Here is a 27,561-nt window from a genome sequence, read left to right on the forward strand (position 1 = left end):
ATAACACATACTTTCTCATTTCCCCCTCACCTTCACACACACAAACACACGCGCACACACACACACAAACCTCCATACAGCCTATACCCATGCCAGATCTTGTCGCCCCAGGAAATGGGCTTCATACATCTTGTCTGACTGCAATAAAGCAGTGCCTAAGATTCTATTCCCAATAAACGTCGACTGATTGGAAAACTCATTCTAATATCAATTTCCATCTGGGCCCTTTAAAAGGCAATCAGCATAGCTTCATCTCGGTATATCATGGGCTCCTTGAGATGATGACATAGCACTGGCTCTCTCCTCCTGCATAATGGCCTTCTCCTATCGAGGCATCTGCAATGAATAATACCACCCATGAATGGGCTATTTAGTCTGTGTTCGCACAGATAGGGGCCACTTCTCTGAATATTAATCCAGGGTTTTACACTTCATATGGTTCTCTCAGGGCTGCACCATTTTTCATTCGGAGAAGTAAGGCACTTAGTGTGATTTGGCGCAGTCATAGTTTCTCTCTAAGCTTTCGGGAAGTGACAATGGTGATTACCGATGGCATCTCATGCTGTCAACAGCTGAATCATAAACTTAAGGTTAGAGAGGAATTTCCATTTGAGTAACACGAACAGACATTTGATATAGACATGCCATCACAGAAGACACAAGGATGTGCAACTGGTATCACCAGCACCAAGAATAATGGTAATATTTTGTTTGACATATAAAATCACACAGTCTCTGTTAGTCTCTGTTAGAGTCAAAGCCCCAGTATAGACCGTAATGCAACTTTACCATCATCATGATGGCATCTTTACAAACTCTTATGTCTGCTTGTCATTAAAGCCTATTTCTTTGTATATGACAATTTCCTGTTAGAACCATCTCGTCTCTCACCTTCCAGCCACTGCCTGCCTCCCTGTAGTAGGGGAAGTTATCACAGATCCACTGGTAGATCTCGCTCAGTGTCATCTTCTTCTTTGGCGAGCTGTTGATGGCAAAAGTGATGAGGCTGGCGTAGCTGTAGGGCGGCTTGCCGTCCTTGTGTTGCTGCACCTCCTCCTGGTCCAGCGTGGTGTTGGGATCCAGCAGGGTGCTCTTCTTGCCCATGCCTGGCCCGTGGGCATTCTGGGCGTCCGCCTTGCGGATGGCCGCCTGCATGGTCAGCTGAGGCAGCCAATCCATGGAGGTCAGGCTACTCTCCAGCTCCGACGTCATGGTGACGACAGGCTGGGCAGGAGGGGGGTGGGGAAAAGGTGGTGGTGGTGGTTGTTGGTTGTCGGTGACTGATGGAGAGCAGACCAGGTGTGGTATAACAAACTGAGACAAGTGACAGGTTGAGGATGAAGACAGGGCTCCCTCAGTTCAGGACATCAGCTTAGCAGTCTTCTCTGGGTCAATCTGGGGAGACAGGAGAAAGACAAGGCTTTGTCAGTCGATTACTATTTGGTACAGGTAGCTAAGCATTAGAAATGAAAAATATATATATCAACAGTCATGCAGAGAACAACTCCATGAAGAAATCTGAGAGGGGAAGCAACTCTGAACAGTGCCCCTAACATCAAAAACCAAGAGTCTCTATAAGGTACAGTTGTATTCCCTGCACAGGAGAACACAAGCCCACCACTTTCTCTGCCACTTGCTGCTCACAGAGCTGACTCATAACTGGAACTCCATCTGCACAGAGAGAGAGTAAATGCAAGGGAATTGTTTTCACAACTGCCAGCCAAATGGGGGAATGGCTCAGGAGGAATTCCGACTCTCTTGAGGGTAGTAAACCCCCTTCCCTCCCCCCCGCCTGCCTGCCTCCTCCCCTTCCTCCCCCAAATGGAGCCTCTGCCGTAAACAAGCCAGCCAGTGTCGTCTTGCCAACTGTCCTGTCCTCGGCCCTGAGCGTGTCTGCCGTGCTGTGCAGTGTGCAGTGTGCAGTCTGCAAACAGCCTGTCTCTCTCTCTCTCTCTCCCTCTCTCTCTCTCTCTCTCTCTCTCGGCACACTGCCCTCCCTGTCTTAAAATAGAGTGGCAGAATCGAGAGGCCTAAAGTTACAAACATAGGTGCACACAGGCCTCTGTGTAAAAAAAAAAAGCCCTCAGTACAGGGATGACACTGCAATCTGGCTGAGGGGAAAAAAAAGGGAACAGGCGGGAAAATAAGAGGAATCCTCGCCAGGTTATGGGATTTTTTTTCTTGACTAAGCATGCACACACAAGTGTTCGTGTGTGTGTGCATGTCAAACTTGGGATAAATACAGTTTTGACTGCACTGGAGATTTCCAATATCTTCTGTACAAAACAGTCTTTGTTTGCAATGTGGAAATGTATCAAATTAATTCTAATAATTTAACACAAATTCTTCAAATTGCTTTTTCAAACCATTTGATTACAAATCTTTAATAATTTTTATTAAGGTATTTTACAGGCCTATTGTCTCCATATTTGGCTTAGACTGTTAAAATGTACTTTTCATTAGATGATTATCTTCATCACTGTTTTTACATGTATCTTACTATGTCGGCTAGAAGGTGATATATATATGAATTTCAAAATACACAATTTATTTCTGGATCAGGGCTTTTATGTAATGTAGGTGTGTGGGCGCATGTTGATGGGCATGTATAGCCTAAATATGTGCAATTGTATATTCCCATGGGTCTCTGCTGTGGACTTGAGCTGTAGTAGAAATAGTGAGAAATTGCTAAATTGGTCAAACTGCACTGGAGGCTGATGGTCAGAAGCAGTTTGTGGTTGTCCCCTTCAATTGATCTCTCACAGTGGGGGTTAGTAAGTGCCCAGTAGCCAATTCAATATCTAGAATCGGTGCAGACAGTCGGCGAGCTCTGGGCAGAGCCAGACGATTATAGCATTTTTCATGAATCCAAACAGAATTCTGAGGGCAGCAAAACCAAATCTGGTCTGTGGGAGATAATTAATGAAGCTGAGCACTGGCCTGTATCCTTCCCTGTGCCTTCCCTTATAATCAGTGTTAAGTTCCACCAGGCGCCCAGTTGAAGTTTCAATTAAAATATTTTTTTTTTACCAAAATGCATATACACCGTATCAATTTATTTTGATTCCCTCGTTCATTTACATGTTCATTTTAATGATGCTACCTGCTCACTTGGGAAACGAATGGTTATTTACTATCCACCAGGCATTTCACTGTTCTTTCACGCACACTCGCAGCATGTTTTGCTCACAAGTTGGTGGGCTTGATGAAAACACCAATGACTGCAACAGGCTTTGAGCCAACTCTCCCATCCTCTTCAGTCATGAGCAGACTGATAGGTCTGTTTTCAGCTTATCTCTACAACAGACACAGGCCACTGACTGACTTGTTGACTTGCCTACTGACAGGTGTGTCAGCCTAAAGGTGGAGATAGTTCCTCATCGCAGAAAAGACAAACAAATAAAGCGCGCTATATCTCCACCCTGTAACTGAAATAAAGGTGAGTCACCAACTGCTAATGACGGTTGTTTTCCTCTTTAAATAGTAGCAAAAGGAAAAAAATGTCTAGACAGTTTACAACGACAAATGAAAATGCAAAAACATAAATTCGATCCAAATCTTATTTAATGTCTGAACATTTGCAGAATTATGCAGGATGCTAATTTGCCTGCGTACATTATTAGTGTACACCATTATGGCAAGCTCTATCCAGCTACTTGGCCCTCAAGTACAGGGTCTCAACGGCATGAGAGACTAAAACGTAGGGCTGGGACGATATGCTTATCTCCCGATTCGATACTATCACGATACTTGGGTGCCGATTCAATATGTATTGCGATTCTTAAGTATTGTGATTCTACAAGTTTTGCGATTCGATATTACAATTTATTGCGATTTTCGTTTGCTTTTTTAACACTAGACCATGGGAAAAAGTTGAATCATACACTAGATACACTAGAGGCTGTATATCATGAGTCATATTTCCAAAAACAATGCACATCACATGTCAATCAGTCTTTCTGAGTCTTTCATATTTCAGCAGCATCATTGCTATACTGCATATAAAAGTGGTACATAAAATGTACAATAGAATGAATAAAAAATATATATATATTTTTGAAGTGAACTGCTACATTTAGCTGTTCCTGCTCATCTAGTGCTCAAAAGACTCCCGGTGCGCCGTGCGACAGCCGCACTGACGAGGAGACATGAAGGATCCTTCATGCGTTTTTTGACCAAATGGAACGTCCTTCATGATGGCGGCTCATTTTTGGATGCTGAGTCAGCGAGGAGACGAGGCCGCGAGGACAGAGGAGAGGACGCATTTTGGCCAAATGGAATGCACCTGAGAGCTCCGCAAATTTGTGTGGATTTACTTTGTATTACTGGTTCTTTTTGCACATACGGTACTTTCATTCATTCAGTATGATCAGCAAACACTTTTGGAGTTACGATTGTCAGCCAGTTCGGACTTTAAGCTGACTTTTGACATCGCAGACCATGTACTCCCCTGGGTTTGTTTACCTGCGCGCCGATGGAGGAAAACAAAGAGAGGGAGGCGCGCTGGGGCTCTGTGCAGAACCCGACAGAGAAACACCAAACCCCCTCTGCCCAGCATTCTGCTAGCTAACGTTCAGTCCTTGGACAACAAACTCGACAAGCTGCACGCATGGATTAAACACCAACGGGACATTAGGAGCTGCTGCATTCTGGCGTTCACCGAGACGTGGCTGGAGCCCAGCGCGCCTGACTTCTCCGTCTATCGGCAAGACAGAACGAAGGACTCAGGCAAGTCGAGGGGAGGGGGTGTGTGCTTTATGGTTAACTCTTCGTGGGCCACGGATGTCTGTGTCGTAAATACGCACTCGACCCCGGTTCTGGAGCTGCTGACCATCAAAGTCTCGACCCTTCTACCTCAACAAAAATATATTTTGGCATCTGCTGGATAAAAGCGGTAACTTCTTTCCACCTCGTCTAATAAGCATAGACTAAAACGAAGCAACTGAATTTGAATTATATCGATTCAGGAATAAAAAAATCTATTTAAAAATCACACACAAAAAAAAATCGCGATACTTAAGTGAATCGATTTTTTTCCCCACCCCTACTAAAACGGGGATTGTTATTTATCAGTATTGGACAAATTTAAGGTACCAACAGTGCTTTTGAAGGCATGGCAAAGAAAGATAGTTGTTTAAAAGCTTAAGACGATTTTTACTATGGAACCTCAAATTTACTGGTAGTTTACTGGTATCTCCATGGAGAATAAATTGACTGAACATGGTCTGATTCTATTTAGAAAGCCAATAGTGTGTCATCAAATGTTGCTTTAAGTCAGCATAAAGATTTTAAAAGAAAACAACTTAAGAGATACATACATAAGATGTATACAGAAATACAAAATTCAGCAATTTGCAATTGATATTGAATTTGAGATACTAACATCAATCTTTGTATCAAAACATTTCCATTGACACCAAGCCCTAAGTGTGACTGGGGGGAGGATGAAGCTGGCAGAGCCTTCTGGTGGCCGTGAGAGGTGAGCTGACAGAAGCAAGAGTTGATGAAAGGCGCTCCACCCGTAACACCGAGACGAATGCCATTTGACCCCCACACTAATGGTCCAGATGCTTCATAATCTGCAGGGCCAAGTCGGTGTCTTAATTAGAGAACCTTGGGCTGCGGCAGGAATGATGAAGCGCAGTGCAGCAGAGGCAGTAAGGCAGCCCCCCTGCTGCCTTCATTACCCTGCCAGGCTCTGGGACAGTCAGAGCAGAGACAAGCCCCAGCCTGCTGCCGTGTCAGGGAAGACTGTCTGAGTATGTTCTCCATTGGGTCTGGGGGTAGGCAGAGTAGTGGTTAGGAGGTGGGAAGGGAGAGAAGAGAAGTCAGGACAGAGGGGAGCAGTAGGGGAGGGTGAAGGCCACAGAGGCATGACCACAGTGGCATTAGGCCTGGCAGAGAGCAGAAGTGGCAACAGTGGCTGCACACAAGGGGTCACAGAGTTCAGGCCACTACGCTTATGAGCCCAAAGGAATAGACTGCAATGCCACACACATGGAAATGCTTTGATCTGGCTGGCTCTAGGGGAATGGGGTTCCGTCACTGTCATCGCCTCGAAAAATCTTCTTTTTTTTCCCTCTCGACTTTAATTTGTTTTTAGAATGGAGCACTGAGAGCATTTTCAAGGGCTGAGAGAGGGAGAAATGGATGGTCAAATTCATTCTCTATTCAACACTCAAGTTTCTTTATCCCCCAGGGATTAATGGCAGATTTAGCTCTGAATGAGAAATTGAAAGCATTTTTGAAACATCTTAATTTGCCAAGTTCTTGACAGGACTTATCAACGTTTCTACTGCCAATAGAGCTCTGACAGCAAATCAGTGATTGTGTTTTGTGTCTCAGCTAGTAAGTCTGAAGTGGCTCAATCAAACTGACAGCACGGTTATTATACATGTGCCAAGCCCTCTTTTATTCAAGCATCCTCAATGAGGCAACAAGCTGAGTAACAACCAGGGATTACTCAACACAACATCATAGCAGATTACGTCAACTTCATCGTGTTAGAAAAGTACTGAGATGCAACTGAGCAAGTGCGTTATAAAATCAGCACTGTTCCCCATTTCCACTGTTGCAAAATTTATGTCTATACTAAACATTTAAAAATTGTAATATCCCTAAAAATACATGGCACAGCATAAAAAGAATATTTTAAGTGTAATAATGATACAATAAGTGCCATTTACTGTCTTAAAATTGTTGTATATGATGATAACCAGCTTCTTGAGTTTAATTCTAATTTACAAGTTATAGAGGTTACAGAGTTCTTCTATACAAGGGTTGGGTGATAGTGTACATATTACTGTCAATCAATTGTTATCACACAGCCTAGGCCTATATCGTTATATATAGCGCACCGCACACACTCTCTCAGTATTCGCTGTGTGGGCTTGGTGACTTGAATTGTAACATAGCTTTTAAAGGAAAAATCCACCCAAAACAATTTAACTCTTAAAAAACAGCTATTGGCAATATGCCTTGCATTCCTGGGTCCATTTTGCTGTTGTTGTTTGGTGGTGTATTTTTCTTATTCCCGTGGATAACAGGCCAAACGTAGACAACATAATGTCACGTTGAGAGATCTACAATTCAGCTACATTTTCTAAAACATCAGTGGTAAACATCAGGTTTTGGTGTCAGTCCCTCAGAATCAAAGAACAAGGGCTTCTTTCTAGACTCACCATTTTCAACGTTCAAGAATCATGCAGGGAGAAATCTGTCGTAAAAGAGGCAGAGATACGAATTTATCCACCAACAGTAGCCTCAATTGTCTATAACACAGCCGCAAGACGTGATGCGTTTTGCACAAGGGGTGTGACACTCACTTTTTTCTCAACTGGCAATGACAACGCTGCCATCTACACGTAAAAACCAAAGTAAAGTTAGCTTGATATTGGATATTTAGTGAATGTTAATTTTTCCACCTTCAATAACTTATAATGCAAACAAGAAAAAGCACACTAATGAATACATTTGTGATTCCCGGAAGAGGAAAAACAATTTACAACTACTGGTTTCAATATTTAAGAAAATATATCCACAGAACATCCAATATTAAATTAACTTTACCCTGGTCACATACAATTCAAAGCTAAATGGAACAAGTTCACACCTGGTCTCTGGGGGTTGTCGAAAGACATTCTAGGAAACATAGCAAACTACAGGCAGGTTGAGGGAAAGGGGGTGCAACAAAAAGAGAATCTACAACACTTCATCACAAAATGGAATACACTGAACATCACAGACTGATGATATATAACAGTGTTTGTGAATTTTCCTTTAAATGCACAAGGAAGGGACATTTTAAGATTTTAAATTGCAAAAGATCCTCACAGTAAAGCAAAACAAAAAACGTATGAACAGATATCAGGTTACGGTGCATTACCAGTAGGAAGCAGTAGTAAAAGACATGACAAGACATCCCACAGGAAATCTGTTGGTCAAGAATAAGTAGCTGACTGACCTAAATACCTAAATAAATAATGTGCATATTTAATGTTTTCTATCTGCCATTTCTGTTTAATATGCAAGGTTAATAAACTCAATTAAATTGGTTTGCAATGCGTTTGAAAACTCTAATTCGTATCACCTTACCTGTAGGCTAACGGAGTGCACCAGTAAATGCAGGGATGAAAGCAGTGGCATGAGGAAACAGTGGTATTTGCTAATGGAGCTAAATATCAACATTTTAGACACGGCATGCTGATATTATGGATTTAAAGTTAGCTAAAGTTGATTAAGGTGATACTTACTACCTACTTTAAAATTAATACCTACTATAAAATAAAAGAGGTGGTGACATCACCTGGCACCAAAGATCAGCCAATAGCAGATGGTAATTTCAGTAGCATGCTTTTTATCATTAGATGTCAGGCTGTATTCAGATTTGGGTTTGGGGTTTAGTTACTCTTTAATAATGGAATTTGGGATTTTTTCAGGTTTTACATTCAAGGCAGTCTTGCACTAGGCTTCATTTTAAATGACAAAATATCAAGGTATTTTATATTGGCAAGGAATTTCCACAAACAATGGATTCAGTTAATGACCAATCCTTGATGTATTCGTCCAACTGCCCAACCCTAACATATGAATGAATGAAAGAAAGAAAGAATGAATGAATGAATATATAAATATATACTCTCACTCTCATACACATACATATATTTATACAGTATATACGCACACACGTGTGTATATATTACATATTATATTATTATATACAGCCCGCCATAGCTACCCTATTTTTCCCCTCGTAGAGCACCTAGTCAACTTTCCTCAAAAACCTGTGCATTACTGCCATCATTTCCTCTCTTTCTGAGGGAAGAGCTAGGCTATTCAGCTCACATTCTCACTCCCACTTGCAGACACAAGACTGTTGATAGGTACCAGACCAGTGCTCTCCTGCACTTATCTGCAATTTCCGCAATTAATCCCCTTTTACTGCAGTCATGCATCTGTCACGGTTAACACTCCAACAGCATATGTCTGCTCAGCTACACAGACAGGACCATTAAGACCTGTGATGGTTGTGCTGCCGTACATTCTACCTCAGACTGCAGACATGATGAATGCTGCGTTCAAAACAATGTCACTAGGATTCAAACAACCAACAATAAATATTTACACCGCTGATGGTTAAATGCTGCCCAGAGTTTGGTGTGTGTGGAGAGAGAGAGAGAGAGAGAGACAGAGAAGAAGAAGACAGAGAAAAGCTTATTATGACAAGAATCTTCCTGTAGTGTGATGGTAACTTGGCAAAAGAGAGGGGAATCGCTAAGCGTGCTCCCTCTGCTACGCCTGAAGATCTGGCACATGCACTCACAACAACAACAGTGATGTAACCTGGTAACAAGCCTTTGGCATCTTTACTCTCGACCGAAACCCGGGTCATACCTTCCATATCAACGGCTTTATATCCAGCGTGGGAGAAGCCCTTGTTGTCCTAGCAATTGCAGGGGGTATATAAACAGGGAGGGGTGGGAACTCCACTTACCTGCCCTTCAGTCAAAGGGAGATTCCTCACTTTTTCCAGCCCTCGAGGCACGGGACTTATGGAGTTATTTTTGAGAACTGAAAAACTAAAATAGAAATGTGTCTGGGTATTGTGATTGCACGTGAGCACTATAATCAAGCAGTGAACAACCCTAAGCCTCATCTTCATTAAAAAACAAAAAGTAGGTAACGGCAATGCCAAGGCAACAGCTTTTAATGTCAGTCTTCCTTCTCAATTAAAGGCTTAATGGTTCCGCTGAAACCACCCCCAGGAAGAAAGCATTAATAACCCAGTCCTTACTTGCATTTTTAGGATGTGTCAATTATCGCTTCACCGCTCACGCGGCTGAGCACATTGTTCAGCTTATTGCAGCCTACAGCAAAGCTGAGCGCCAACCGGGGCCTCCTCACTGCTAACAGAGTGTGTGAGAGTGTGTATGTTTTACAGAGCTATCTATGTGTCAGTGTTAGTAGTGGGCTACGTTGTGTTAGAGTCAGTTTTTAAGATGCAGGCAGGCAGACCTCTCTGCTGTGCTCTTAAAAAAGAAAAACGGTGTACATGCTCTCTCTGTTCCCCTACTCCCTCAATCCCACTTCGCCTGTGGTTGAACAAATCAAGTCCATAATTATTCTGCCAATCAATCGGGAGTGCAACTGTGGCTGTGGGGCAGTTAAACGCAGAGGAGAGAGAGAGTTGTCAACAAAGCAAAGCTAAACCCTGAGTTCCTTTAAACCCACTGAACCTTAAAAAGGCAAGAGAGGGACACCTTTGGTCTTATTAGTCGGTGCCAAACAAAAGGAGGTCTTCAAAGTACATGGCATTGAGAAAGCCCTTCAGTAATAGAGGCATCAGCAGAATATGACAGGATCTAACTGCTGCAGACAGATAAACCGACAGGCATGCATACAGGACAGGCAGAGGGACAGAGGCTCAGAGTAGTCGAGGAGCTGGGAGCTGGTTGTGGATCAGCCGAGCAGCTCCAGGCTGTGACGAGAGGCCACGAAGCAAACAACAGGCTTTGTGACCCCTGAATGCAGACACAGTCAAACCGAGGGAGGAATCTGAATGGACACGGCAGTAATTATGCCGTTTGGGGATATTAGAGAGATACTCTCAGCAGTCAGCCATTTTCCATGTTAGCGCTGGGAGGGGTGGGAGAGAGGGAGAGAGGGAGAGAGGGAGAGAGGGAGCGAGAGAGAAAGAGAGAGAGAGAGAGAGAGAGATCTAAGCAGATGAGAGCAGCACACACAAGCGCATGGCCCTCAGCTCATTGTGCAATCTGCAGGTCCTCACGAAAAACCACATACAACATTCCAGTAATTCAATAAGCCTTTCCAGTGAATCAGAGCAGTGATCAGGAGGGGTTTGTCTCTCCGTCCCTAACAGCTTGGCTGGGAGGTGGCCTTTGTTTTGGAAGCGGCAGGGGTGCCCTGACACCGACCATGCGAACCCAATTACCCTGGTCCCTGGGCCTGGGGGCCCGCATTAACACACACTCCCCCTGGGAGCTTGACTCCATGCCAGCCTGGCAGCCAGCAAGATCCTGCTGCTGAATCACAAATAGACCACTTAAGGCACTGGCAGAGCGAGCGTTTTGGTGGCAGTCTTGAGTGCCAATCCTCATCTGCATTCCCTAGATCCTGTCCAAGGCCATTGTTAAATCCTGAGCCAGCCTTGGAGGCAAGCAGCAAGGTAAGGTGAGGTAGGGTCTGTCTGCCTGGGGAGCAACAAGCCATTCACTCCACCGCCGCACCAGTAGAGCCACGGCCCATAGCAAGCTCACACAATCAAGCAGCCAGAAAGCCTTGGTTCACCTGGGAGTGCAATTCAGCTCTTTAGTACTTAAACAGACAAAAGAAAATGATGTAGTCTGGACTCCGAGTCACAACCATTGTAATATTACAATGTAGTTTAAATGACAAAAACATTTTAGACCTAATGAACAACTAATACTGTATTGTCTAAATGAATATCATTCATAGCCAGAGGTGGTAGAAGTACAACCCCCTGTCTGATGCGGAAAATAAAAAGTGTTGAAAATCAGTTGATGATTTCCCGAGTAATGAGTCTGTTTTGAAAATGTAGTAGTATATAGTACAGTACTTATATAGTATAGTACTTTCCTTTTGAAATGTAGTGAGTAAAAGTAAAAAGTCTTCAGTGAAAGAAAAACTGAGTAAAGTACAGATACTTGAAAATCCTACTTACAGTAGGATTTTAAGTACAGTAATGAAGTATTTTTTACTTTGTTACATCCCACCTGTGTTCATAGCAGATAATACAGTATTATTGCAGGTGAGAAAGAACTTCATAGAAAGTGTAGACTTTTTTTGTCCTGTTACTGAACTCAAATGCAATATGGCATGGTTAAACACACACATCCATGCCATCCCCTTTCACAAATAACTGTGCATGAGCCTCGTTTTCTAGTGCAACAGAGATGTGTTAAAAAGAAAACAAGCTTGAGTTACCCAAGCGTGATTTGAAGGAATTACCTAGGTGGGCAATGCATGTTCTGAAAGCGCTGCACAGTGCAGGAATCAGGTCATGAATTTCAAATGTAGATGGTGGATCAGCATTGGCAGCTCTGTAGCTGGTGCTGAGAGAAGGAGCTGAGTGGTGGAGCAACGCACAGGTTACGCTAACACAGAGTACTCACTTTCCAACCCTAAAAGTACAAGATAAAAACAAAATTCTAACGGGGAGTTGAAGGAGCTTGAGGTTTGGTGGATTTGTTAGACCTTCCTCTCACGTAAACCCTAAAACTGTCTTCACTTAGGATGGCACTAGCGCTGAAGTTATAATTAAAACCGTTTGCTTTTTAATCAATATCCAATCTCTCAGAAATAATTAACAGCATATTAAAGAGTTTACTGCCTGACGGAGCTGGATGCCGCTGCATCATTAAGCCGTTGAAACGCTGCTCTTTGACTCTTCATGTCCTATTTCAGTGGTTTACGGCGCCTCTGTACAGGCTCTTTAAAATGCTCCTGGAGCCACACTGTACCTGCAGGTGATAACACAGCCCAGTGGTCACTGAGAACATACATTCACAAACAAACTCTCTCAAACACAGATTTACATGAATGAATGCGTACTTGACAACAATAAAGCTTATGCAATTCTAGTGAAAGCACAGGATTCACAAGCAATAGCGGCAGTCCATGGCCAAGGCTTTCATGGCACATTGCAGAGGGGCGGCCACTCATCATAAAACCATGCCCTTTCCCCTGAACGATAATGCATTCTGCATTTGTGGTTGCACAACACCACAGCATAGAACAGATTAGAGGATTAAGTCACAGGTCAATAGTTTCATCTTTTGTTGGCACTCCAGTTTAGCCTCTGCTCTGCTAAGACAATGTAGCCACTTGGCAAAAGGAGGGGGGCAAAACAGACAGAGCGGCCACTTTCAAGTCTCTGACCCCCAAGCTCAATCACTGGGTCAAACAGATTGCACACATAATGCGCAGTTCACACACATAAACAGCAGAGCCAAGTGGAATATAGCCCAGTTGATCAATCCCAAAATGCTTCACATTCTTTGGGAGTATTTGTTTCATTTCAGGGTGAAAAGTTAGAACCAACAGTGAACATTTACCCCAGAAACTGCCTAAGCAGTGTTGGAGAATACGAAGGCACCACAATCAGCTGTTGAATTTAACCAGTGTTGTCTTGCGTCACCAGGAATCGTCTGTGTTCATACAAGCTAATAAATTCCTTAGGCATTCTCCGGAAGAATTCCAGGCTAATTTGGGGGCAGCTTGGTTTTCTTCTACGGCTGATTAAGGAGTATAGCATGAGACAGAGGTTGACTGTCAACGGCTGTCTCTGACAGAGCAGGAATTTGTTTTTGTGGGGGATGGACAGCTTTCAGTGTCTATACCTGTTCTCATCACCCCTCCTGCTTCGTTCCAGATCATTTCAATTAATTTGGTTTCCTGGAGACGATGTTGCTATTTATCTGGGTGTGGAAGGGGGGGAGGGAGCTGTGCCAGTCATTGTTGGTTTAGGCTTTGCTGTCAAAATAGCTCCTGGCAAAAAGGGATTCATCGTCATGAGGTTATTGCCTTACAAGAGCCAAGACAGGTCATCACAAAACCAGAGGATTTATCATAATAACAGCAGGCACGTGAAGTTTAAGAAGAATTCTCTATCACTGACAAGTGCGTTTGATGGATGTTTTCACTCTCTGATATCTGATGGTAACTCAAAAACAGTGACGCTCAGTACGGAGCCTCTGCAGAGGGGATATGAGGCAAATGACTGAAGGGAATTTCCACCTGGCATTATTTGGTCGCAGGTCACAAAATTGGCAAACCACACAAGTGAGGGGAGAGACCAAGATACAGCAAAACATGACAAATGCGTATCAGATAATCTGACACTAAGGTTATATGATCCACTAAACCCATGTAAAATTTTCCAGCCCAGCTTGATACAGACACTTATGGCCTTGAATTACTCTCTCACCAGGTTACCCCACATTTCATTTCAACTGAGGCTGAGCAATAGTCAACCTGTTAGTCAGTGGCAAGTGAAGGCCACCGCAGCCTCCCAGTCCAGACACCCTGAGGAACTCCGATGACATCATCACTCAGCACTCCCTCCGGTAGCCCAGCCCGTCAGACACAGAGGAACTCCCTTCAGTGTGAGGAGGCAGCCAGGCAGTAATCTGAGAGTTTTGTCAGAGACAAGGCAGGAACAGAAGAAGGAGATACTACTGTTGTGAAACTAGGTTGTGGTGCTTCCATTGGGGAAGGTGAGGGAGCTGTGTGGGCGGCTGACATTTTATTCTGCTCTCTAGCATAATATCGGGTATGATGGGTCGACTGCTCACTCCCATCTTGTGAAATCACTTGCCTGTGACGTTGGTGAAAGTCAGTTGACATCAAATACATCTAGACATGTTCATCAGCAACACTGATCAGTTTATTTTCAGATCTGTCCACTACTACTTAATGTGCGACGCAGCACACACCATAAAGTCCCTGGCTATCCCATAGATATTAACCTATGCTGCCCCCTGAACAGTTGTAGAGCGCTAAAGACCCCATGACATATTGTAGGTCTCAGCTCATGTGAAGTGGCTGTTAACCTCCAATCGATCTGCAGAGCTCATCAAAAGTCTTGAGTGCTTTACATTATTGGATGGAGACAGAGGCCAATACATCCTGACATTGATTGGGGATTTAATTCTTTATGAGTGAATAAAACCACATTTGCACAGCTATTGACAGCCAGGCGCAGACTAATGGGGTTTATGACACACTTCATGGACTGCAGCACCGATGGCAGGTGAAGGATTCCTGCTGCATTCTCACCTCAGTCAACATACATAAGTCCACAACATTGTATCTATCCATCTTAACAAGTCATTAGGTCTAGTATTGAGTGTGGGGGGAGGTTTAAAAAAAAAAATTAAATAAATGTGGTGAGATCATTTCACTTGTTTCCACTGTGAACCAACTTGTTTCAAGAATTTTCCTGAATTAAGTGACATTATCTAGTGGAGTGATCCCTCTTATCATAAGATATCGAAAAAATTTTAGTAGCGATCTTCAAAAGTTTGGTTAGTGGAGAGAGGTAAGTGAATGGGAAAGCTCAAAAAACACTTGTCAACATAGGGATTACATCAACAACAACATGCTAAACTTTCAACAGAATCACTACAAAAGCCTCATTACAGTTGCTAACAGTGATGATGATGCACTGTGTTTTTTTCACACCACGTCTTGCTGGTGTAAAAGATAAGGCTAATTAACGTGGCACCATTTGCATCTTCACCTCAGTGTTTCAACAGCGAAGGGAAGAGAGGAGCCACAGCAGGCTAATGAATGTTTGATTTGAGAAGGAAGACTTCCCTGTCACCTCCACCGCTCCTGACATAACCCTCTCCCAGATTCCTCCACTTCTCCCGCTCTGCTCTCTGGCACGGCTGTCGGCATCTCACCTTCTTTTTCCTCCACTTTCCCTTTCTCCACTTTAAATTCCTGAGTTCATCCCCCCCCCCCCCCCCCAAATCCTCCTCCTCACCCCCCACCACCACCACACAGGCTGCGCTCATTACAGCGGATTTGCATGTCTGCTCCAGAGCAGTATGAGAGGAGATGAAACAGAACTCCCAGTGGCTGCCTCTGCAGAGCTTCACTCATCTGACAGAGAGAGCTCCACTTTGGGCCCCAGACACAGCCAGCAAACAAATGCAGGCTTCTTAAAGGGGCCATATGCATACACACCAACACACACATACACACCACACACAGAAACGAACACAAAGATACTCCCCCTGAAAGAATTTACAATGCACAGTATTCAGTTTAAATATATCCATATGCAGGAAATAAATTGAAAAACAGAATTCTGCCTTCCAGCACATTGCTTCCCTGCGCATTACCAATCAAACCCTGCTCAGCTGAGGAGGATGAGACCACAAGTTCTGTTACACCGAGCTTCCTCTGCCATCAGTCTCCATTGCCTCTGAAAGATCACATGCCTAAGACCAATAATCATTTCTCATTTGCGCGTCTTGGTCTCTCCACCTGTCTTTACGATTTTATTACGGCCAATTCACGAGAAAGCATGTGCCGGTCAAGGGCAAACAGCGCGGGTCAGGTCAATAAAGCTCCCCAATGCTCTCCTGGGCCTTCAGGAGGGCTCCAGCTTAAACAGCAGAGAGGAGGAGCGGTGCCATCAAAGAGTTGTACAACCCACACAGCAGATGGGCCACAGCCCCGGGGATGATTTTATAAACTACAGCAACTTACACAGCTCTCTGCTAGTACGCCGGCTACAGTTGCAAAAATGTAAATGCACTACCACCTTTTTATTGTGAAAGAATTCTATTCCATCAGTGACAGGCCTGTGTGTGGTTCAAGGTCTTTAGCCTCTATTCCAAATAGAATAATTGTAATAATAGTATTAGTTGGTAAAATAGTATTGTAGTGTGTGAATGTGAAGAGTTCTACAATGGAGTACATTCTTTTCATCAACATTCTGCCACTACCGCACTCTCAGTAACCACCGCAAAATTAACCATGAGCACACATTTGACAGCATGTCAGCTTCTTGGTCAGTGACGGGTAAATGTCACATACTTTGCTCAAAAAGAGCAAAACCAAAAAACAGAAACCAAAAAACAGACAACAGTCCATGCTTCCTTCTCGGTCTCCTCCAATGAGGTGCTTTTGTTCGGGATGACTCACTTGGCGAAAGTGGCGCATCATGTGGCATGCAACATGACTCATTGTGAACGAGAAGGACAGAGGAGGGAGATTCTATATCGTGCAGGCTTCTGACCTGTATTGAACTCCATCAGCCAGTGACCTCACATTAGTAACGCAGTGAGAAGTAGTAACACTCATTTATCTACATTCCACGGGGGACGAAGGTCATTTAGCAGAATGAAATGTTTGGAAATCATTCATATTCCAGACCATACTTTATTAAAATATAAAACGTGTTCAACAAACAAATTCAGCTGCACGGTCTCATTTGCAGTTTAAAATGCTTTTATTGCATCATATGATGAAGAAAATCCAACTTCACACTCACAGTCTGCACTGACTCAGAAGTGCACGAAGTCTTACTAAGCGGGTAAATGAAATAAAGAGAGAACATAAAAATGAGAACTTGGCCATTATTTTTGATTCAAGACTTTCAGATCCATATTTTCAGCAAGTTGCATTATCAGGATCAGACTACAATTTATAGTCAATGAAATAAAACTTGATTATATAAGCTACTAGCTTAGTTGAACATGTAAGGGATAATATACAGGGAGCCGCTCATTATCACAAAATAAGCCCCGACAGGGTGATTTAAGACCCCGGCACAAAGCAGGGATCACTGGCTCCCTGCACATTATCCCACTTATTACATGGCTACTACCAAAGACACTAATGATTTGACATGAAATATTGATTTTAAATGATTTTAATACAAGCTAAAGTAATTTACAAGCTTCTGCCAAAAAATAGTCCAGCAGGACTATCTGCTCTAACCAAGGGGTAAAGTTTGGCTAATGGTGTCACAAGTCAATTTGATTAGCAATCAACAAACGCGACCAGACATCTTCTCATTGGCCAATCAGAATTTAGTATTAAACAAAGTTGAGTAATCATCAGTTTAAATTTGATGGGAGATCGGCATTTAATCCCTGAATTTCCCAGTCTAAATAAAAAAAAAAAATACAATTTTAAATTGAGGCAATGATTAACTTTTCCTATTATACTGTCCACATATCTTAACCAGATGTTAACAATGCATCACATAAGCAGCAAAGATAACAAAACACTGTTGGTGTTAACTTCTCTGTACATGGTGCAATGCTACTTTCAACCTGCCCAGTTCAAGACACACTGATGTCAGTTGTGACTCTGCCTGCCTGCCTGCAGAGAGAAGACTGTAGTCTCCAAGTGAGATAATCTTATGGTTGTTTTGCCGACAATAAAATGGCTAGCTCTCTATGCAACTATGCTAGCAACCATCTTGCCAAACAATTAGTGAGTGCTGAAAAGTTAACCGCTGTTGAATTTTTGGGAGACACCGGCTGTCAACAGCAACATTTTTTGTGCTTTCAGTATCCTTGAGCGTAAAAAAACATATTCCACTCGCCACGATCATAATGGTAGAAAAGTTGGTCATAGCTATCCAAGGTTTCCCGATGTTTTAGAATTTCTATCTGAAGGACTAGAAATAAACATGAAAGACATTGATTACATCTACTGTTAGTGTCAATGGTTTTGATATAATGTTAGAGAGTTTAATGTTCTTTGCTATTTTGTCTTGTACAATGTTCTGCTTCCTTGTGTTTGTCTTGCATAATTCTGTTCTATGACTGATTGTTGATCGGTTAGATCTAGTTACGCTCTGTCTCTGTGAAGTCCTTTGAGAGATGCTTGTGACAAAGGGCTATATAAATAAAAACTTGAACTTATGTTCACCACCAATACGGCTAATTAGCCAATGTTTAATTTAGCTACAACAGAGTTGCTGCAGCATCGAAGAACATACGTATGTTGTATTATGCTAGTACAGGTATGTGGCACGTTCATATTTCACTTTAGGATTCAAGAATTTATAAGATTTATTTTGTCATATTGCCAATTGTCATAGCAGCACAACACCATCTTGAAGTTGCAACTGGGACCATCCTGACTACCCACAAAATATCAAGACTGGGGGACTCAACCACCAGGTTAGTGGTGGAGTGTACGTAAAGTTATGGGACTAGTAGACTGCTGTGTGTCTAGTTAATTGTTAAGGATCGTGCTTTGGCTTGTGCCTTGTATAATTTACCTCTATCTCAGACATTCAGAATGTGAAATGCCCAGCATCCGATCTGCTTTCTTCTTACAAAGGCACCATGAGGAACTTGCTGAATGAGAAATGTTCCATAAAATAAAAATGAACAGAAAAATTAAAATGCCAATAATGGCATTGAGATTATCAAAGTGGTTCACTACTGGGACCTCTTGAAAAGAAGCAATAACATGACAAAATTTATCAGAGAACAGACAACAGAAAAAAGGAGGTTTCAAAAAGGCAGACATTTCTGAGGACTAAACAGGGATTATCAGGCTTGAACCCAAGCAGCAATCAGCATTAGCCAAAGACATGATAATTTGTTCCTCTCCAATCATGGTCACTTTTGTCAGAACATCATTTTGACTTTCTGTCACTGGACTCACACAAAAAGGCAGCAATCAGAACAGTGTGAGCTGCCTACAGAACCTAGCAGGAGTGTGGCCGGGTTGTACAGTGTGCATTAAGTCATTAAAGTCCCCATGCTCACAGTCCCTCCCTAACCCCCTACTGTACACACGAGCACCCCCCCCCAACCCCCCCACCCACTTCCCCTAACCCCCACCAGCACTAAGCCTTTCAGACCAAACGCTGCTCTGCCTCCTGCATCTTAATAAGGGGAGGGAAACTAAAAGGGAAGTGAAGGCATGGCAGTCTTTTAGAGGAAGCTGAATAAATGACTGAACACACACCCTGGGGCGGGCATGCCGGGGGGTTTCCAGGGGGTCGGAGCGAGCGGGGCCAATCGTGTCAAGACGAAGGCGGCAGACTCAAACAAAACTGACATATCAAAGCAGCGAAGCCTTGTAGAAGGGAAAAGAGCAGCCAAGACACCGCATTCAACTGCACAGCTTGTTTCTGCTTCAATGAGAGACAACACGACCAAAAAACGGCAATTAGCGATTAAAGTGGAAATTCCATCCGCTTAGCAAAACGGCATCATTTTCCAATCAAAAACCAGCTCATCTGAGTGATCACATGGCCTTTGATCCCGTTCTTGTTTTCTTTTCAGAGGTAGGCAAACTGCAAACTGGGCTTTTGGGAGTAGCTTGTGTACCCAAACTTTTTATCCTTCCTTCTAACCCATACAAAATTTATGAGCAATTGTTTAAACTTTACCCCTACAGTACAGCCTATACTCTATCATAACTAAAACAAACTTACTGTAGTTTAAGGCTGCTGGCACCGATTCATGAAGGTAAATGCCTTATACACACAGAAAAAATAATCTCTGACAACCTGGATAAACTAGGTACGTGGAATATAAAAGCATACAAGTATTATAGGGTTATGACAGCGCATAAATGAGTTGAATTTGTTGAATTGGCTTGGAGAGAGCTGGCATGGCCTTAAACTCAATCATTTGGCTTCTAATTAGATATCAAAGCTGAAATGTTAACCGCATGTATCCTTTCCTTGTGATAATGAAGGGAATCCTCTGAGGTGACTGCCATGCTGACACAGCCTTTAGGTGCTTAAATCCAAAAATGGGTTTAAGTGCATTTTAATTGACTTATATTTACCCACTGTATTCTCTTGCAAATAAAAAAGATCTTTCTGGCACTCCTAGAAGACTTAAAAAGTAGGTCACTCAGTCTCCTGTGAGTCATAGATTTTGGCAGGGGACCAAGCAGAGCAGGTATGGGGAAGACAGGGCTAGAGCTACGAGGAGCCTAATGGTATACTGATACTATTTCAATAGTATTATGAATATAATAGGGTTTATTTACAACTGCATTTTCTGATGCAGTGTGATATTAAAAATTGGTTGCAAAGGTTAGGGAATTAAGACCAGAAATTTGGAATATTAGAGGCTTAATTGTATGCAATCTCATAAACTTACTCTAATAAAAAAATTATATTGTAGTCAGGCCTCCTGAGCCCACTAACTGTACGTGCAAACTCATTTACAGTCGTTTCATTCCTGCACTATACAAAATTCCTTCAGTTAGGCAGAGACAGATATCTCAGATTCCAGGTGCAGGCTCGTTCCTCTGCAGAGCCAAAGCGCAGGGCTTTCCTCCCAGGGAAACAGTGGCCTTGCCAGAGTGGCTGACTTGTGGGGTCAGAGCTGGGCCTGAGATTCCCAGCAGTGACTTTTGGGGGGCGGCTGGTGACTCAGCCCGGTCAGCCCCCTGTCAGTCACACAGCCACCCGGGGACGACCACATGCTGAGGGAGCACTGATCTACACAGCTCCGGCCCCATCACCAACACACCAACACTTCCTTAATTACATTATGGGCCACTGGCACAGACCACATCGCCTCACCCATTCTGCCCCTCCTCCACCCAACCTCACCGCCCTCTCATTCATCCACCCTGAGGGAGAAGCATGCAGGCCAGAGGAAGTATGAGTCATCTGAGTAACAAGATGCATTCTTCAGAATTCTCAACAGACGTGTTGTTTGCTAAGTGAAGAGCAGGAGAGAGTATGGGAGAGAGAGAGAGAGAGAGAGAGGTAAAGAAAAAGAAATGGAGGCGCAAAAAAAATCAAATCAAATCAAGAAAGAGTATGTGTAAGAAAGAAGGAGAGTAAGAAAGTGAGACGGGGTGGGAATGATGGGGCAAGAGCGAGTCATCACTTGTGTGGGTTCCTGGTCCACACAGATCAACATTTCCTCCAACTCCTCAGAGAGAATCCTTGGCTTCTGTTAGGGGTTTTCTGAATCACAGATGGAGACTCCAAGCACTACATCTAAGGCTAATCCATCAGGTTTCACAGAGAGAAATAGACAATGACAACAACAGAAAGAAGATTTTGACAAGTGATGTTTGCTGAGCATGCAAAGGATGATGGGGCACAGGCAAGGGTATGAAGACAAAAGTGAAATCGTCTGGTTGAGAGATCTACCACAGCTCCTTCCCAACCAACACATCTGCAGAACTTGGCAATCGCTACGACAGATCATGAGCCTCACACACCACATCACACACAGTCTACAACTTCTACATGAAGCTATTTCTGTACTGGTCCACATTAGCATTGTCTGAAATTACAATGACAAAACAAATGGAGAGAGGCTAACACGCAGTCTTTAAGTCTGACCACCCGAGGCGAGGTTGTTGAAATATGTTCAGTCTTGTGATTTCATGACAAATGATCAATCTCCACCAGTTAACTGTCAGTAGAGAATGAATGTGAGGGATGTGGCAGTAAGCCATGTCTTCAGACTCCACTAACCTATTTAACCTTACTAATCAGGCTTAGGACTGTGGACTTAATTAAACCTGCCCCTCTCTGACTTTCCTCTCTGAGTATGCAGAGGATTGACATTCAAACACATGTGAGATCATAAACTCTACACTGTCGCTGCGTAGCAAACACCTACAGTACTCGGTCTACTGTAAAAAAAAAAATAAAGCCTCAAACCGAAGTGGTCTAAAGAATTGCGTCTCTACATCACACACTACCTTCACCGATACCGAAACTGCTGCAGTAAACCAGCAAATCACTGACCATCTTCAGCAGGTTATTCTAGGTAGTTTACCTGGAACTGAAATTTGCATTTGCCATGAGAGCATACGCGAGCCACTGTAGTGATTAAAATAGATACCAAATAGTACGATGAGAGCTCCATTATCATTACTTAAGCTGTGTAAGCTTAGCAAAATCCTTTCCCTGCACACAGCTCAAAAGTCTCCTAAGAGTGTGAATCATACAAGCATATCAATTGCTTCTACTGAGCATAGAACAAAAAAGGCAAACAGAAACACGCTGACACTGTAAGGGACTATCAAACCTCAAGGACACAGGATACAATAAATTATTAAATCCTTTAAGGCATTTAAAAGTCAAGTCAGTCATTCATTTAGGCCTGAGCTACTCATTAAGAACAGAGTAAGTCATATCTCAAATGACAAAGCTACACAGCATTTACGTGTGTCTTTTTTGTTCTATGTAATTTAGCATCAATTTAACTAGACTTTATTGGAGTCCATTTTGAGGCCCTGATTTCTTTTGCGTATTTATTATCCTACAACCATCTCACTATTTAACACCATAATCTTATTTTTACATAAAATATTTATGTTCATGTACACTGTCTCCCTGCTACTAGACTAATTATGAACTTGATACACAGATAGAAATCAACTGAATATTCACAGTAGAGTTAGCACCCAATTTATCAGTCTTATTGCTACCACGTGGTTGGAACGAGTCACAGAAGCCGCCATGTGTTGCAGGAGCACCCACTCCCCTTCTCCCACACTTTCTGCACTTACCCAGCAAGCCTTAGTGTGGGTAGCTAGTTCCTCTGTATGAAGAAGGGCCCTGATTAGTCAGGCTGGGGAAATAAATGGCTAGAACATGGCTAAACACTTTCAGATAAAACGTGTATCTGAGCAAATGCGCTGATAATACTGGGCAACGAACCAGTTGAATTAAACATCACATGCTTCCCTCACTGATCCATGTCCACAACCAATTCCTGCCCAGGATGCGAACTGGAATGCATAGGACTAGTTTACAGACAGATTCAACTCAATAGACTGTGAGGGGGTGGGATGGGAGGGAGCACACAGAGAACTAGGCAGTGTATTGCTGGATGAATAAAAAATGAAAGTGTAGTGCTTCAGTAAATTCGCTCTCTCCATCCCGTGAGGAGGGTGGGTGGTGGGGGGTGGGGGTGACGGTGGAGTGGAGGCTCGTTTGAAAACTCTGAACCAGTGCTGCATTCCCACATCCACCCGTATCCAGCGAGGGGCTCTTTAAAAATTCATTAATTTACAGCAAAAATAGATTAAAGCACCCAGCTGAGCAAAACTCAAAATTTGGCTCCTGAATAACATTAATGATAAAACATCTACTTCAAGCCCAGGGGGTTTTGCCTGAAGAAAGAGTGCTGGCTTTTTTCACCTTAGAGCACCTTGAGAATAATTTATTTTCAATCATTACTAAAATAATGCATTTCTAATTGTCGTTTTTAATTACGCTTTTCTTTGGATGCAAAAAAAAAACAGCTGAGCAAAAACCTGCAAAAACTAATTAAAATCCATCCAAGGATCTGCCATTTCCCATGATGCCATGCCAATGTCATTCTATTCACCATTTGATATCTCGGCTACAGAGCCTCAATGACAGCTGCTCCAGGCCCCAAAAAACGCCTAGAACTGCAGTTACAGTAATTGCTCTGGCCAGCACTAAATGAGGTTCACTTAAGTGCAATTATCCCCCTCTGATCTCTCACATAAAGAGACTTCTTTAACACGGAGAAGTGGGCTCACACAATGTGACTGCAAACAAGATTCAAATTGGAATCAGGGAGGCATTTCCAGGAGATGAATGGCTTCATAGCTCATCTGCATTCTAGTGATGCACAGCGTTGCTAATGAAGACTGAGCTAGTCCCTTCTCACCAACACGGCTTCCATGAGAGCAAACTTCACACTGGATAAAAGCAGAGCATGGGGAGAGATTTCTAACAAAACCATCCAGTCGTTTGGCCTGAGCTGCATTAGGCTAGAGGAAACCCTGCCTTCAACAGGGTACACAGCTGTTGAAGAAAAAAAGAAGACCCCGTTTTTTGCCCATCCAAGGTGAAATTCCCATTGAAAGACGAGATTATGGGTGATGAGGTGAAGAAAAAATAAAAAAACTCCAACCTGAAATAACTTCACATTCCAGAACAGACAGTAAATGAACCATGTTAATCTTATCAAGAAAAAAATAGACTAGACTTTGGATTAAGGCCAAAAGTAAGCAATCATAAAAATACTGAACAGTGATCTACAATCAACAGAATCACCACCACGCCGTGCCAAAAAATATTTTAGCTGCTCCATGAATAAATTGCTGCCAAATCTGCCAATCACATAATAGAATAGCCTTTTAGCCCGAGGGCTAAGATGTGGTGGTCTAATAGGGGTTGCTACAGAGGGTACCTGTTGGGTGCTGTCCAACTACACAGGATGGGGGGGGGTGGGGTATTGGTGATGGGCTTTCATGTTGCCACGGGCTCAACTACCACCAGGAGTCTGATAACTGCATCTCACGGACGGCCATTTGAATAATCACTTCAACAAGGGGAGAAATTAAAAAGCCTCTCAGTGAGACAGGGCTAGGCACAGGGCCACATACCGAATTCCAAATGAGCTGCTGCTATTGAAAAAGTAGAGACCAGCTCTAAATTCACGAGACTATGCCGGTTTGCAGACCCTTGACACCTCTCCAAATTAGCCAAATACCTTGTCATTATTCCATTTTGTCTATCAAATGATGCAGTGCTATCACCACTAGGCCTAACATTATCTCTGACACAGAGATGAAATGTCAATATTTATTCACACGCAGTTATCCTATATTCTTTGTCTTTTACAAAGCTTGACGAATGAGTGACGAAGTGACTTCACTTCAGGAAATCATGACAGATGTTTGTGCCACCGCTATTTAGTATGCACACGGACACGCACACCTACACACACGCACACGCGCGCGCGCGCACACACACATACATACAGAAAGACCTTGGAGAGGTAGTTTGAGCCATTAGGCAATAGACATTTGAAAGAACACTGCAGGCTAATACCATCCTTAAAGAGAAGCTCTATCAGATTCACACTTGGAAATGGTTACGGTGAGGACAAACAGATGCATGATCTTCTTTTTACTTTCTTCACTGCCATTTACTCCATTCATCAGCACCTTGAAGTTGTTTAAAGAAAAGGAAAATCAATAAAAAGTTACACACTGCCTTCAATGTGATCTAGGAGATGAAAAGCATGGACCGGTGTGAGGTGATATAGCAAAGAAAAGGGAATTATCATATTACTAAGCCTTTCTGTACCTATTCTATAAATTTCTATTCTCATAACCTGTCATAAGAACAGGTGCAAAAAACAGGAGCACAAAGTCTAAGCCTGCACGACCTCTTCAATTATGAAGAGAACTGAATACCCACACTGCTTATAAACTAGCAGTATTTGATGGATGCATTAGTGCTCTAAGAAACTAATTTTACAATGTGTATGTGGTGGTTCATATTTCTGCACGCAATCTGCAAAAAGGATGCATCGGCTGCACTCTACGTCTATTCTCAAACTGCCAGCCAGAAAAAAACTGTAAATTTCACTTCCAATTTCACTTCCAATAACATTGCATTAAATTTCCCATAGTTATTTCAATTGGAAGAATTTGTTGCATATAAAAACAATATGTTAAACTTTTTTCCACAGAACACCATTTGATGAATGGCATCAAAGACAAAAGCATTTGTAGTGCAAGAGTAAGGAAGTCTCTGAAAGTTAGACAGAGGTAGGAGGCGGGGACACTGCAGTAAAATGCCAATTAGCGTCAAATGCGCATATAGCCTCTTCAACATCATCATTTGTTGAAAAATTAAATGAGAACAATAGAATGCAATAGCAGGATATTTCATGGAATAAGACGGTATGACAACTGTCCATCACACTAATTTCTAGAAATGAGATAAACAAAACTACTCTAGTTCTGATTAATTGGAAAGCTGCTGTGGAGTAACATCAAAACTTTAACATTATGTTTCTTCTAAAGCTGCGTGCACAGATAGCCTAGATCCAGACAGCACGCTGTGGGCCTGCTATTTAAAGAATGGGTGATTAAGATGCAAACCAGGTCTGACCTTTGATTGTGCGTGCTGACTAAGACTATGGGCATTTTGTTAGTTGAAGCATAAAGTCTGGCAGAGATGGGACATTCGTTGGGGGAATTTATAATCTTTTGTGGTTAGGCATAAATCCATCATCTCTATGCTGATTCTTTATGAGAGAATAGGCTTAAGTTAAATATGTGACTAAATGAAGATGGTCAACTAATAATTTGCATCCCAAATTACTATGATGACACCATGGGTATCATTGATAACACTTGGTTGACAGCAAGCAAATTTAGAGTTCAGTCATCCACCCTCTCATGAGGGCCGTCAAGATAAAGCTGGGACACCGTTATGTATTTACCTTTGCATTGAAATGTACACGTAAATAACACAGTTTAGTAAGTGTTTAGTAAGTCACAGCACTGACTAATCAATGTCTGGCCTATGTGATCACCGACTAGTGAAATATGACAGCAAACAGAAACATGCCCTGAGTCCATCTTGCACACAGTCCCAAAAATGTATCTGTAACAGCGTCTGTGCCATCTTGCAATTCACAGGGGTGTACCAGACAACAGACAATATCAGAGATATCGTGACACACGAAGATCAAATTCATTGGTATACTATTTAACTGAAAAACGCTTGCACTTGTTGAGTGTCCTGTCACCCAACAAATCTGCGCTTTCTAATTCAGGTCGACTAGTTTTGCGAACGAGGATCATAATTTTCTGGAGGAATTTATTAGCTGTATGACAACAGACGAGTGACAGACAAGGAAACACATTCCAACAGCTGTGAGTCGAGAGACCAAATACCATCACAGCAGGGCGAGGGAGCACAGAAGCCAATGACACTGGCTGAGCTGGGCTCACACTTCATGCTGGACACACAACCTCTCACATACCAATCGAGGCTAGCTAACGATAGCTGATAGAGGGCTAAGATAGGTTATTAAAGTCACCTAATGCGAGAAAAAAAACACACCTAGTCCTGGCCCGTGATCAGTCCACCTAATCACCTAGAGAATGCACTGACACCGTTCAGCTAAGTTAGCTGGCTACGAAACTGGCTAGCTAGCTGTCAAAGTTGCTCTGTCAGTTGTCACTGGTTGTACGGTTGTGCTAGCAGGCTAACGCGAGCTGTCAAGTTGGAGAGTTATAGCAGGAAAGCTTTACAATCGGCCACAC

The 27,561-nt window shown here is 42.8% G+C and overlaps 1 protein-coding gene across 1 annotated transcript in view; it reads right to left on the reverse strand.

The window, feature by feature from the left end:
* The window catches only part of foxj3 (forkhead box J3), a 68,403-nt gene that overhangs the window by 40,477 nt on the left and 365 nt on the right, over nucleotides 1–27,561 (reverse strand). The window contains exon 2 of the mRNA XM_071530334.1: nucleotides 892–1,395. Coding sequence (XP_071386435.1) covers nucleotides 892–1,212 — 321 coding nt within the window. The 5' untranslated portion in view covers nucleotides 1,213–1,395. The remainder of the gene's footprint in view (nucleotides 1–891; nucleotides 1,396–27,561) is intronic.

The sequence above is a fragment of the Centroberyx affinis genome, unplaced genomic scaffold (genome assembly GCF_046629955.1).
Source record: "Centroberyx affinis isolate AG114_WGS23_722 - 3 ecotype Tasmania unplaced genomic scaffold, CSIRO-AGI_Caff_v1 ptg001915l_1, whole genome shotgun sequence".
NCBI classification, from domain to species: Eukaryota; Metazoa; Chordata; class Actinopteri; order Beryciformes; family Berycidae; genus Centroberyx; species Centroberyx affinis.